The 15,341-nt window shown below is 40.6% G+C and overlaps 1 protein-coding gene across 3 annotated transcripts in view; it reads right to left on the bottom strand.

Annotated features, from left to right (window-relative positions):
* The window catches only part of RELN (reelin), a 296,593-nt gene that overhangs the window by 177,797 nt on the left and 103,455 nt on the right, over positions 1-15,341 (bottom strand). For all 3 annotated transcript variants that reach the window (XM_081211340.1, XM_081211341.1, XM_081211342.1), the window contains one exon: positions 8,158-8,228. In XM_081211340.1, the coding sequence (XP_081067466.1) occupies positions 8,158-8,228 (71 nt within the window). The remainder of the gene's footprint in view (positions 1-8,157; positions 8,229-15,341) is intronic.

The following is a 15,341-nucleotide window of genomic DNA, read 5'->3' as shown; positions in this document are numbered from 1 at the left end:
CAAAACGTTTATGATTTTTCTATTTCCTTCTGAGGAAACTGAATAGTTGAGTGAAAAGAGGTTTGTAGCCGGCATCCCATTAAGGCTTTGTTCAATTTTAGGTTTTTCTAAATTTTTCCATAAACTTTTTGATTTTTATTATTTAGTTTATTTCCACAAGATAATATTTCTAGTCGATTACTTCGCGTTTCAGGGATTTTCACGGTATTTCATTTGTTTTCTGCAATTTCTTGGTTCCGTGAATGTCTTTTTTCTACTGGCCTCGAATGGAGGAGGCATGTGTTGCCTGGCTGACCAATACAGGAGAGACATGTTTTGTTGCAGCTGGGGCAGATGAAGGCATCCAGTTGTGCTGCTGCAGATGCACCAGAGAATTTTCTTTTCTCTGCGCTCCTCCCAGCAGTCTTTCCTTCTCTGGTCACGGCTGTGGATATATGACCTGACTGTCTGTCTCCAGGCACTAAAAGCCACCACAAATCTCAGCCACTGTAGCTCTCCAGCAGTTTGACTTCAACCTCAAAGGCGCACCATTCCTTTTTCTCCTGAGAGAGACGGATGCCAGCAACAGAATTGGCTCCTGTCCACATGTGCATAAAGCTTCATTTGTACATATTCACTCCCATAATACTTGTTATGTACTGAAGTTCTCACCCTGGGCCAGCAGGGGGATACTGTAGATAGTTATGCAAATAAGGGATCGAAAGTGACGTTCAGTGATTGGATAGTTTTAGAAAGTTGATAGTTACGTTGTACTGGAGCTCTATATAAGCAGGCTGACTGATATCAGACGACACAGCGATTCTTCAAACAGCTCTTGTTTATTCACAGGCCAGGACAGAACTGAACTGAAGGGTTCAGTTAGCCTGCTTATATAGAGCTCCAGTACAATGTAACTGTATCAAATTTCTAAAAATACTTATTTCCTGTGGCCAGTTATAAATATGTCAATTGGTAATTAATAATAATAATGTTTCTCAACTTTTGTAATCCAATATTTTCCAATATTTTTAGGCTGATGGACAGAAATTTGGCTTTTGCACATGCATGTGTATTGTAGAATGACTGCAACATCGTGATATTTATTTATATTAGGTTACCTTTTCTTCAAGGAGGACACACATTTTTTCTAAGGGGTGGGGGGAGTATATGTTTTTCCTCATATCCATTTTAACTCAGAGCAGCCCTGGGAAGAAGCAGTGACTAGTCCAAGTTCATCTAGTGAGCTTCATAGCTCAGTTGTTTGAACCTGGGTCTCCAGTAGACCATAGCAGAACAGATATTGCTCTCTGGTTCATCAACGCGGATTGCTAGGATGATGGGCACCAGCAACAAGATCTATACACCCCCAAACCACTACATGTGGCCTTGTTCCTAATGATTTCTTTCAGGCGTGTTTATTTCCACCTGCCTTTTATTAATCAATATGTCCTGATGATGTTTTGCTGCTTATTTTAAGGGGTTGTAATGTGGATTTCAACTTGGCAATTTGTATATTTGTTATGCTTATTTTGACATCACTTTGTACGCTGCCTTGTGGGGGCAACTGTCCTGAAAAATAGTTTGTTAAAGTTTTAATAAATACACGCAGCTGCATTTGTGAACTAGCCCCAAAACTTTTATTTGAGCCATCCAGTAATGGTACGTGAAGTTAGGCACAGCCAGCCTTATACCTGTCAGCATTTTGCACAGAAATGTATTGATTGCCCTGCACTGTTTTTTGTTCTGTTGGCAATAATTTTGCACACATTTTTATTAGGATTCATAGGAACTAGAAATGTATTTTATAAGGAGTGGGGAAATAATTCAGCATGCATGGGTTACTTACCTTTTGGTTTTGAAATAAATTATTTGTAAGGTTAAGCAAGTATTAAATGCCTAACAAAAGACAGTTCTTAACTTCTCACCCATAAAAAATTAATGTTAAGGGCATTTCATTTCCCAAATTTCTAGAGTCTCTGAAAAAGCTTAGGGATTCTTTGCCTCCAGTACCTTTAAGCTAATTTTAAATTCTAATCCTTCATCTGAGAAATTATAGAGGAACTGTGAAGTTACCATTAAACGAGTGATGAACATACTTTTATATCCCCCGGAATAATTTCTTTATTACAATTTATATTTTATTGCACTAGGGTGAAGTTTTGACCTTCACATATTGTAATTAAGGTCCAAAAATGTCAAACACCTGGAGCATCATATAAAATAGAGTGTAGCACTTTTCAAAGTATTTTCAAGTTTAGAATCTTACCAACCCAAAATTATTATTATCAGCTACAATTTAGCCAAAGTTGAGGCATTTTCAAACCCATTTGTTTAATTAAAAGATTTATAAGCCACTTGATTTAAAAAAAACAACCCGAACACCTCTCTAAGTGGCTTACAAGTAAATCAGAGAATTTAATGAGAGAGATCAGATGTTTAACACTCCTTAAAATCAACAGAGATAATAAGTCCCTAACTTTAGTTGGATTGTGCCCTATACTTTTATTTTAGGAATATATAGAATTATAGAATTATAGAATCATAGAATCGTAGAGTTGGAAGGGACCCTGAGGATCATCTAGTCCAACCCTCTGCAATGCAGAAGATCAAATCTGCAACCTTGCCCTATGTAGCCAAGGGTGAGATCTAGAATTGCAGAATTTCCCAAGGGGACAGACTCCTCCAGGAAGTGATGGTGAGGCACATATGAGCAAACAGGTTCTTATCACAGTACAGTGGTACCTCGCAAGACAAATGCCCCGCAAGACGGAAAACTCGCTAGACGAAAGGGTTTTTGGTTTTTTGAGTTGCTTTGCAAGACGATTTTCCCTATGGGCTTGCTTCGCAAGACGGAAACGTCTTGCAAGTTTGTTTCCTTTTTCTTAAAACCGTTAATACAGTTGCGACTTGACTTCGAGGAGCAACTCATAGCACGCGGTGTGGTAGCCTTTTTTGAGGTTTTTGAAGACTTTGGTGGTTTTTGAAGCTTTTCCAAAACTTTTCCGACACCGTGCTTCGCAAGACGAAAAGAATCGCAAGACGACAAAACTTGCGGAACGAATTAATTTCGTCTTGCGAGGCACCACTGTACTTGCTTGTGGGCTTCCCACAGACATCTGGCTGGCCCTGTGAGAACACAGTGCTGGAATAGACAGCGCTTTCATCTGATCTAGTGTGGTTCTTCTAATGTTCTTAGAGGTTTCCTCCTCTTTTTGGAGACTTGTCTTCATCTCTCCCCATGATATTCAGCACAATTGTCAGCACCCACCAGGAAGCAAGATGGCTAATTTGAAAGGCATTCCTCCTCACTAGCCTGTTCAGGCAGAGGTAGCCAGCAGAGCTCAGTTATGATCTCTTGCTGGAGAAAGTGAGGTGATGGCAGCTGGATACTCAGGAAACTGCAGCCACCTGCTCCCCTTATGTCTGTCTTCCCTTACTGGTTTCCCTCTTCTTTCTCCACACCCTGGCAATCTTTTGAAGCTCTACATCCTTCCTTTTCCTCCTGCAGTAGCCTACTGGGCTGGAGACAGATCTGCTGGTTCCTCACTTGGTCTTTCCCTGGGTGCAGCTCACTGCCCAGGTAGAGTCTTCAGCTCTTGAGCCAAAAGGGAGAATTGGGTGACTTGTAGGAGGTTCTTGTGGGCTAAGAATCAAATTTTCTTTCATGGGAATTCTCCTATGAATTCTGAAGCAAGTTTCCATTGTCAAACATATGTGACTTGGAAGTGTGTTCTGCTGAAATCAATGGCTCTTAAAAGATTGCTTAAAAGGAATATTGGAGAATGGTGTAGACACCGTATGTAATTTAGAAACAAGTTACGCTTATTGATACATGTTTTTAGTTGCACAATTTGTGTCCTTGTATACACAGTGATGTACCTATCAGCAATCTAAAATATATCAAGAAGAGAAGGACGGAACAGAGAATGGAATGAGAAAGAGGAGCTGGCGACTTACTCCTGGCAATCGAATGAGGCAACAATCAGAGCAGCTGGAGTGATAGAAAAATGGTGGAATGATTTTTTATGGGCTTAGCAGAAATGTTATAAGGAGTTAAGCATATATAAGTATTTTAGTTTTAATGGAAAATAAGGTTAAAAAATACGTTATTTACAATATGATAGAAAATGGAGAAAGATGGAAAGGATTTGCTGAAACAATTAATAGAAGTGGAATACAAAAAGGGAGGTGAGAGGAGGTTGAGGAAACAAGGGAATGAAAGATAGAGTACGGAAAAGGGATGATGTATGTTTTTAAATTGTTTTTGTTTTGTTTTATTTAGGGTTAAGGTTAGGGAGTGGGGTTTGTTTAGTTTAGTTTAATGTGTTTAGTTTTGAGTTTAGGTTGTGTTTTCTATTGTCTATATATTGTACTGTATTGTGTGTTTTTTTCTTTTTGCTTTCCTCCTTTGTCTTTTTTTCTGTTTTTTTCTTCCCTTTTTGTAATCTATAAAAGTAATAAATATTATTTTTTTAAAAAACAAAACAATCAGAGCAGCTGTTCTGGTGGTATGAATTCATAACTCAGGCTGCAAAGTCTCCACATGCGAGTCAACAAGTGACTTGGAATGACTGCCTGCAGGGGCACTTTCCCTCTCTTGCCTATGAGAAGAAGCACTCGCTGTGCACATTGAGCGCTTCCCATATCCCACAGAGCAGGCGGATAATTCTCTTCCATGCCAGAGAATGGGAAGCCTCTGTGCATGTGGCTCTGGAACTCACCACATGTATTTCTTTACACTCCGGGTCACTGATTACCTTTCTTCATCATCTCTTCCATTTTCCCAGCTTTAAAAAGGCAAGAAAGCCCACCAAGGGAGGCATGTTTGCTTTGCTCAGTGCTCAAATTTAAATCTAAATAGCACAAATCAATGCTTATTAAAGAGGAAGAGATATAATTATTCTTAGCAATGCTTCCCCTCTGTTCATGTTTCCTTTGCATACATTTTTGGAATATTTAGCAAAATATTACAGAATCCTCCCCCCACCCAATAAGGAATACGCATAGTATTAAGATCTTGGGTTCACTAGGAGTAGTTCTTTGGATCATGGTTGTAAACTAATTTGGAGTTGCTTTTAACTGGGGCTTCATGAAGGTCTTCGGCCTCTGAAGAACCTGCTTTAGAAAGGCAAAAAAGAGAAAGAGCCATTCTCTTAGGAGCCAGTGTGGCGTAGTGGTTAAGAGCAGTGGACTCGTAATCTGGGGAACTGGGTTCGCGTCTTCGCTTTTCCGCATGCAGCTGCTGGGTGACCTTGGGCCAGTCACACTTCTTTGAAGTCTCTCAGCCCCACTCACCTCACAGAGTGTTTGTTGTGGGGGAGGAAGGGAAAGGAGAATGTTAGCCGCTTTGAGACTCCTTCAGGTAGTGATAAAGCGGGATATCAAATCCAAACTACTACTCCTCCTCCTCCTCTTCTTCTTCTTCTTCTTCTTCTTCTTCTTCTTCTTCTTCTTCTTCTTCTTCTTCTTCTTCTTCTCCTCTCTTTGATATTTTCCCATAGAGGGAGGTTACCAGATGTCCCTGTTTCCCAGGGACACTTCCCGGATTTACAGCTTTATCAGTATTCACATGTACATCGCAAACAAGTGTCCCTGGATTCATAGAAAAAAATCTGATAACCTTACCATAGCTGTGCTTCGGTTAACAGCAAGCTGTCAAATGAAGGCACCCAGGAGCAGTGAGAGTACAGTGAGGGGGGAAAGTATTTGATCCCCTGCTAAATTTGCCCATTTGCCCTCTGGCAAAGCCATTTGGTATTTTAAATATTTGTAAGTTGCTTTTATTAGAAAATAGATAAAAGTGATGAACAAATGCAACAAATAATTAAAGCAACAGTGACAACAGGATCTATGAACTATGTGACGAGTTAACCACTCCTGTAGTGAACTTCATCAGCTGAATTTTAAATTGACTTCTGCTGCTGTGACAATTCATAGGCCATCTAGTGACCTCTTTTGGAAACGGAGTGTTTTAAGTGGAGCTTTTCAAACTTAGAGCAAATGGTTTGCCGGAGTCTATTCGTTCCCGTGGACTTAGGAAACATTTTGGGCGGCTCTGATATTTGTTGAATAAGTGGTTCTACTTTGGTTGTATTCCATTTAATAGCAATTGGGAATAGGGATATAAAGTCGGTCCATAGAGGAATATCAACTACTCCAATATCTGGAAGTAGTTAAAGCGTCTTCCTGGAGAATAGGGAGTAGAATAAAGTGCAATTTTTATAAAAAGTGAATGGAGGAATGTAATTGGGGTGGGCAACCATAACAATGGTGTGATAAGCGAACCTTTTCTGAAACTCGGTCTATTGGGAAAAGAAATCAGTGCTAACATTTAATCAAAACGATTAATTAGATAATCAAATGAGCACTATTATGTTGATTTCTGCATATTAAACCATCTGTGCAAGAGCAGGTCAAGCTGCTTTTTCCCCTGGCTTGTTGGCAACCTTTGCCGCAGCCTTGCCTGCTATGTTTTCTAGGCTCTGGAGAATCAGCGAGGCTCTGCTTCTCTTCCTCCACAAATGAAACCCTCAATTCCTCCTCCTGCCCGCAAGCAGGGCTCCTCTCCTCTCTTTGCCCCTTTGTTCTCCTTGGAAAAGAAGCAACAGATTCTTCTTCCCATGTGGTGCCCTGTGCAAAAGTTGTGGACCAGTTCTTTTTTTAAAAAAAAACATCTCCACAGCTTGCTTCCTGCCCTAAAAGAAACTGACTTTAAAAAGATAGGCAGCGGCCGCAACAGCATCAGGGGTACCTTTTGGTCACACCCCACACCCCCCGCCTTGAGTCATTTGTTGTTCTCCTAGCTCTGAAACTGTCTTCCCCTCCCCTTCCCCTTTAAACCTGCACACAATCCTGATTGTAAATACATGAGGATTGCCACGCTGAGTGGCACACATCCCTTTGCTTTTGTTTACTCTTAACAAAATACAGTGGTACCTCGGGTTACATATGCTTCAGGTTACATACGCTTCAGGTTACAGACTCTGCTAACCCAGAAATAGTGTTTCAGGTTAAGAACTTTGCTTCAGGATGAGAACAGAAATCGTGCGGCAGTGGCACAGCAGCAGCAGGTGGCCCCATTAGCTAAAGTGGTGCTTCAGGTTAAGAACAGTTTCAGGTTAAGTACGGACCTCCAGAACGAATTAAGTACTTAACCCGAGATACCACTGTAGAAGATTCTTATTTGGATTAATAAAAAAATGTAGGCTTTATGCAATATACAAAGAGCAGGAATTTTATGGAAGTGCAGAATTTACAACCTTTTAAGATTATATCGATTGATGGAAAATGTCAAGAAACCTGCAATGATATATCTCAGTGTCTAATTTTGAACAAGAGAAAGGTAGAAATCATGAAGTATTTGTGGTGTTTCAAATGCCCCTGAGGCTGCCACATACCTTTCACTTGTTCCAAATTTACAAACTAAATTTAAATGGAAAAAACCAAGATTGACTCCCTGTACACCTCTACTCAAAAGGAAGTCCCAATGAGTTTATGGGGCTTTCTCATAGGTATAGGATTACACCCTAAATTGGACTTGATGCTTTGTGGTTCAATGCAGGTATTTAGAATGCATCCCAGATACCTCGGAGGCAGAACAGAACTTGTTTGAATGATATCGATGGAGTTCTAGATAGGACAGTTAATCTAGTCATTTCAAGTATCAATCCCTCTTCCCAGGGAACTCAGAATTGTGAGGAGTTTACTAGCAACTCTCAACAAACTACACTTCCAGAATCATTTGGGGGAAGCCAGGACTGTTTAAAATGGTGATACTGCCCTTAATATATAGTGCAGACGGGGCCTTAAGGGAACTTGTCATACAGGTGTGAGAAAATCTGCATCTGTTGAAATTCTCTCTTCTACACAATTACACAAATTACAAGTCCTTTGCATCTGCTCATCTTCATGCTAGATGGACTCCTGAGTAGAGTGGGGAGGTCATGGCAGGTCTTTTCAACCAAGAAGCTCAATAACAAACAGCTTGCGTTTTGCCAAGCATATGGGAACAAAGCCTGAAACTGATCCGTCAGTATGGAAGAACACCACAATCACATCCTTAATAATTTTGCATCTTTTATGTCTATCAATCAGCTATGCATCTCCTCAAGTACTAATAATGTCTACAACTACAAATGAATATGGAAGAGCAAGATTTTAAATGAAAATAACTCTTACCTCCTTGTTCACACAACTGTTGGGCTAAGGCATCCTTGAATATAACTTGGCCCCTGTGAGTAGCTGTTGCCCTGGAAATATAAAGAGAAAAAACTTAAATAATGTAGAAAGCTCAGTTGTGGCACAAAATAGTTCATTTAGGTTACAGAAAATATGGGTTTGCCAAGAGCATGGTAAGATACACATCACTATACACATGTCAGACAAATACCTCTCCACACATCGGCAGTCACTCAAAAGTAATTACAGTGGTACCTTGGTTCCCAAACAGCTTAGTTGTCGAACAAATTGGCTCCTCAGTGCCGCAAACCCAGAAGTAAGTGTTCCAGTTTGCAAACGTTTTTTGGGAAGCCAGAAGTCCGACTTGAGTGCAGTAAAGGGAAGTCCTTTTTCTGCACGTAACTGTTGCATTATGGGGAAGCATTGCTTCTTTTCTCTTGCATTCTGGGAACTCTTGCTTATAAGCTTTTCTCTGCTTCTGCACACACTGCACAACTTGTTCCAAAGACCAAGACATTCCCTCATTGCTAAGTTCATGAAAAACACTATGACCTGTACTTAATGCACAGCTGACCACATCTACGGAATTCACTTATTATATTCTTTCATGTTATGATCAATCATTAGTAATTGTTTTAGCCATGTTATATTAATCTTTAGTTATAATTTAATTAGGAGGTTTCATGCCTGTCTAGTTCTAGCTTCGTTTCCCGGCCTTTAATCTATCGGTGATTAATGTTCACATGTAATTCCCGCCTTGTACTTATGTTAACCAATCAGCAACAAGTTTCTTTGTGTTTGTATCAACCAATCAGCCACAAGCACACCTGTGGCAATGTTTGTAATATTCAATAAAAGAGAGTTCCCGGGGCTCGCCCCGGCAGACGCCTCTCGATGACACCTGCTACTCGTCTGTCGTGGTTTAATTCCAACAGTGCAGGAAGCACCTGCAGCCAATTGGAAGCAGCACCTTGGTTTTTGAAAGGACTCCTGGAACAGATTAAGTTCGAGAACCAAGGTACCGCTGTATTTAAGTAGAGACCGCAGCACAGATAGTCATTTGAACATGCCATCAGTGTTTTTTTCACTGATCAAAAAGCTACTTAATGCATGTTCTAGCTAAATGAACACGAATTCTTAAAACGAACATATTCCTAAAAATAAAAGAAACTGACTATTCAGCTAATATCAATATTTAAAACCAGTGTTAGAAAGTGAGATATGAAAGCTAGGAGCTAAATGGCACCTTAAACCTAGGTTATGGGCACAACAACGGAATGTCTAGGCACTTTTTTTATAACAAGAATAGAAAGCTGAAAATGAATGAACTGTAGCTAAAATATTATGTCCATTTTTCACACGGTCTAGTTCTTCCCCACCCCCTAATATTCTTAAGAGGGTCTCTTCTCCATTCTTCAGAGAGTGGCTGGAAGTGGGGAGGCAGAAAAAGCTCCTCCTTACCTTCCACTCTGCAGTTTTAATCTGAAATCTTAGGTGCAGTACTGCGCCCAGAGCTCAGAAACTGCTTGCGCTAATGAAATTCCCTGTCGCAAAATGTGACTAGAACAATGGGAGTTTCGAACGCTGTTTAAAACCTGACACGCCATCTCAAGATGGACATCTGTCACTGAATATAAAAAAGAAGATGATCAGTGTATGAAAGCTGCATGTGAGTGGGGTGAAGGGAAAATATATTCTGCTTGGTTAGTGGGCTGCAAATCAGCACAACTATGTTTTTCACATTCAAATTTTCATGTGATTTGAATTTTCCATTCTTTGTTCATTCTTTTCATTTAATGAATGTAGCACCTTAGACACTGTTATAAAACTTCCGTGCTGGTTGTGCCTGCAACAGAGGGTTAAGAGAAGGGCAGAGCAGAGATGGTAAACGCGCACAGAAACAGGTTGAAAACAGGCTTTGGTCATCTTGATTTCAGTTTACATTAATTTGGCTTCCTCTGGCCAGGGACACACTGATATCACTGGCACAGCCTGATTGCTAATCATGGAAATGCCTAGATTGTCTGCTGGGTGGCCTGGGAGGAAGAATAATGGCTGGCAACAGATGGTGTAAGCTGATTTTATACCTCTTGCTACCACCAACTTGGGGTAAAGCACAGCATCCCTGTACAAATCAAGGCTGTGACTCAGGATTCCCTCTGGTTGCGGAGAAACGAATTAGTACGTGAGAAGCACAAACCTGGATTTCCTTACTGTTTCTACTGGAGTAGCAAACCTGGGCCAAATGCAGCTCTCTAAGCCTCTCCACCTGGCCACCAGGACTCTCCCCAAATCACCACCTAGACCACACTCCTCACTGATTTGAGCATCCTGGGGTATATTGTTTTGCCTAATTTGATAATACCTTTTGCTTGCCTTGATGTAGAATAGAGAGAAGTGTGGAGAAGCTACTGTACAAAGATAAAATTTACATTTACAGCTCCACCTACTTTTGTCTCTGGCTCTGCCCCCCACCCCGTGGCCCCTGGAAGGCTTCCCAAGAGGGAAAATGGCCCTTGGGCTGAAAAAGTTTGCCCATTCCTGGTTTCCAGTATGGCAGTCATCCCTTGAATTGTGCCATAGTATTGGGCTTGGGTACCTGCATAGGTGTACAGTGCACACTGGCCAGAGAAATTAGGGTGTTAATTCATGGAAATGGGCTTAGGAAGCTGCTTGACACTGAGTCAAACTATTGGTCCATCTAGCACAGGGATGGGGAACTTGTGGTCCTCCCGACATCATCTTTGACCATTGGCCATGCTTGCTGGGGCTGAGGCAAGTTGAAGTCCAACAACATCTAGAGGTTAACAGGTTCCTGACCCTTGATTTAGCCCTGCTTTGATAGCGCTGACTTGCAGCTTGGAGGTGCTGGGACCTTTTGCATGCAAGCCATGTGATCTACCACAGAGCTACAGCCCGTTCCAAAGGAAAGTGGAAAAGAATATTTGTTTCCCCAATTAGCTGAAAGGAGTCTTTGAAGAGGATTATGAATGTAAATCAGCACAACTAGTCTTTTGCTTCTTTGAAATGCAGTAGGTACAAAGTACACCTCCAGATGCCACAATGCTGTCATAATTGAGTGCTTAATCGTCAGAGGTCTAATTCTCCTTTGATTCACGTAGCTAACTCCCAGTGACACAAAATGGAATGTGCATTCATGTGCAAAAAAAGGAAAACAACTTCATTAGTGATCATTCAGCTATCGGAAGACATGGTAAAAACAAACAAAAAACATTGGGGATTATTTGGTTATAAAATGTTCCAGGAGCAACCATGTGGGAAGCAGAGATTTGGCTACATTTCTTCCTATATACATAAAAATATAAGGCTGTCATTGTGCAGCCCTCATTGAAGGATTTGTAGTGCTGCAACACAATCCTGGGTTTGCATAAAATCAGGGTTGGGTAGGAAAGCAAAGGAGAAGGTCGGTTGCACAACAGCAGTACCCTGAGAGGAGGAAAGTGGTGGTGTAAAACAATGGCGGAAGTTTGAGTAAAGTAGGAATGGAAAGAACTGAGAGGAAAATGATGGTTTTAAACAACAGAAGATTTGAGTAAAGTACCTTCACGCAATGGAATATTTGAGGGCTCTGCATGTTTTATCTTTAAAAACATGAGGCAGCTGAGGAATACAAGAAGGAGATGTTTGAGTACAGTGAGAAGGGAGGGACACTAAAAGGGTGCAATGGCTCTTTTAAACAATGGCAGATGTTTAAGCTGGGGTGGAGGATCACTGAGAGGAAATGGCTGTTTTAAACAACAGAGGTTTGAGCAGAGATGCAAAAATACTGAGAGGAGAAAAGTGGGGAATTCGTGGAAAGGAATTTGGGTCGACTTTAGAAAAAAGGATTTAAGAATGAGTACTGAGGTATAAATTTTGAGTTTTATAAGGTAAAATTGGGTTTTTTTCAAAAAATGAATCAAGTATAAAAAGGTTCTTATACTGGGGATAAGAACTTGTTGAATTTACAATCTAAATGGGAATATAAGAAGGGGAGGTGTGGGGAAGTCAGGGAAAGATGTTATAGAAAATAAGGATTTCAAATTGTATGTGTTTTTAATTTTTCTTTTTCTTTTTTCTTTTTTTGGCTTTTGAAAATGGAAAATTCTTAATAAATATTTATAAAAAAAGAGATGCAAAAATACTGAGAGGAGAAAAGTGGCTGTTTAAATTGCAACTCATTACCAAACTTAAAACAATGGAGAGACCTGGTCTGAACAGAGACATTGGATTCTTATCTCATTATACATGACTAAGCCATTTCTCACCTTCTCACCCCTTGGCTTTTCCTGTAAGACCTATTACAGTCGTTAAGAGTCGTCAACAGGCTCATCTCAGCTATCTGCCAATCTCCAATTCCCACCACCCTTCTGAGTAATACCCCTCCCCACCTTCTCACTTATATAGAAGGGTCTGGCAACTTCTGTTTCAGTGTATCTGAAGAAGTGTGCATGCACACGAAAGCTCATACCAAGAACTAACTTAGTTGGTCTTTAAGCTGCTACAGGAAGGAATTTTTTTATTTTGACTATGGCAGACCAACACGGCTACCTATCTGTAACTGTTTAAAACATTGACAGAGGTTTGAGTAAGCAGGGGGTAACTGAGGGGAGGGGGAAGTGGCAGTTTAAAATAAGGTTTGAGTACAATAAGAAGGGAGTTGGGAATGGTTTTGTTGTGTTAGCTTTTTGTTCTTAGCTTCTGTGTTGCACCCATCTCTGCTATTTCTGTGGGATAACCATTCTCTATATGTTGGTGGCATTGAAAAAACCAGGTATAAAATTAGAATTATTGGCATACAGGAATTCTTACTTTATATCTATTTTCCCCCCTTTTCACCAACAATTTCTCTTTGGTAAAACTGTTTAAAAAACAACCCCCCAAAATCTTAATTATTATTTTTTATTGAAACTTTTCGGCATATGATACAATAAAAAACAGATTAATCTAAATAAAAAAGGAAATCAACAAAAAAGATCTTAACCCTTGTCTCACATTAAAGGAAATGGACCCTCCCAGCATTCACCAGGGATGTTTTCCTTTATTTTCCCAGTCTCCCATCCTGGAAAGTCTTTCCTTCCCTTCTTCTCACACAGGGTCTTTCACCTCCCATCTATCACCTTCCCGTGTGTACCCTCATTAACGCAGAGTAAAAGGACCATTAGGTCCAGTCGCAGATGACTCTGGGGTTGCGGCGCTCATCTCGCTTTATTGGCCGATGTACAGCTTCCAGGTCATGTGGCCAGCATGACTAAGCCGCTTCTGGTGAACCAGAGCAGTGCACGGAAATGCCGTTTACCTTCCCACTGGAGCGGTACCTATTTATCTACTTTCACTTCGTGCTTTCGAACTGCTAGGTTGGCAGGATCAGGGACCAAGCAACGGGAGCTCACCCCATCGCGGGGATTTGAACCGCCAACCTTCTGATCGGCAAGTCCTAGACTCTGTGGTTTAACCCACAGCACCACCTGCATCCTTTTAACCCAGAGTAGATGACCTCAAAAAACAAAGCCAAACACAAGCAAAAGTAAAGTGGATAAAAGAAGAGAAAAAGAAAACACAAGAAATAAAATCACAAGAAGAAGAAGAAGAAGAGTTTGGATTTGATATCCCGCCTTTCACTCCCCTTCAGGAGTCTCAAAGCGGCTAACATTCTCCTTTCCTCCCCCACAACAAACACTCTGTGAGGTGAGTGGGGCTGAGAGACTTCAAAGAAGTGTGACTGGCCCAAGGTCACCCAGCAGCTGCATGTGGAGGAGCGGAGACGCGAACCCGGTTACCCAGATTACGTGACTACCGCTCTTAACCACTACACCACACTGGTGGAGAGGAGAGAGAGAAAATTAAAGAGGACTTCTGATTCTCCATCTATCAATTATATCATTATCATCAGAGTGTTCACTCCAGAAAGGTATCCAGCTGTATTCCAAGGTAACACCCAGCTATTCTTCAATCTGCTAGGTGGTCTTTTCCCAGTCTTCAAGCATCTCAAGTTCATTCATTTTCCTTTCCATACAAAAAGTCCAAAGTGGCCCTTCAATTGTTATTATCGCTAGATGTTATTCAAACCCAGTTCCATAACTTCCCATCCCATTTTCTGTTGGCCATGATTTCCCATCATAATTTAGAAAATTCCTTCCATGCTTCTTCCACCCTTTTTCCAGAATAATTGCCAGAGGCTTGATGATGTTTCCCTCTGAATTCAACTTGTACACAGGATCCTCTCTCTCTCTCAGCTCTGCCTCTGCCATCTCAAGATGTTTTTAATGTCTCTGTCCGTGGTTTCATTCCACTTCTCCAGCATCACAACTCCATTGTTTGTCTGTGTCACTCCTCCGGAAATTCTCCATTCCATCATCTGCTACCATTCTACTCTTATGTTCAGGCAGATCTTGATCAGTAATATTCCCCAAAGGTCTTTGGTCTAATCTTTCTCTGATCCACAATTACTTTAACCGAAAATTTTATACCTGAATTCTGTAAATCTACCCCAATAAGCTATGGGATTTGAGATTTGAGTTCCAAAGCCATTTGCAGATTGAGATAATACTATACAATGTAATAAAAATGCAGTTTTCCACTACAGAAGCAATACAAGAGGAAGATTATGAGCAACTGCTCGGTTTATCCATACTGGCAGAAACATTGCATGGTTGCTGATGTGCACACTATCTAACTTTAAAAGCACACTGATTTCATTACCAGCACATTATGTTCTTTCATGTCATTATTAGAAGGATTAGTCACAGCATCTGAGCATCAGAAAGAAAACATTAGCCAACTGTATTTGATTATTAGAATTAATACCACTTTCAAAAAAATGCAAGTAACAATATTCTAAAAATTACCCTTCACCAGAAGTAATCTTTGTTACTATTTAAAATACTGTTTTCAGTCCTTTGAGTGGGAGAAAAAGTGCAACTTTCTTTTCTTTTCTTCTTCAGATGTACACCTTGTGGTGTGATGAAAGCAGCTCAGCATCTCACTGTGACATTTCCCCCCATCAATATTCACTATCATAGGATTATTGGTGCATAGGAAGTACAAATGAAGATAAAGACGTGTTGGCATGTGAAAACAGAACATATTACCCTTTCGCTTAAAAAGGCATAGGTTCATTCCAACAAAATTGAACGAGCTTTGTAAGTGTTATGCTCACATGACATTTTGCATGATTACAGCTC

This window comes from Podarcis bocagei (assembly GCF_964188305.1).
Source record: "Podarcis bocagei genome assembly, chromosome: 10".
Lineage (NCBI taxonomy): Eukaryota > Metazoa > Chordata > Lepidosauria > Squamata > Lacertidae > Podarcis > Podarcis bocagei.
This window is presented reverse-complemented; position numbering and strand designations above follow the sequence as displayed.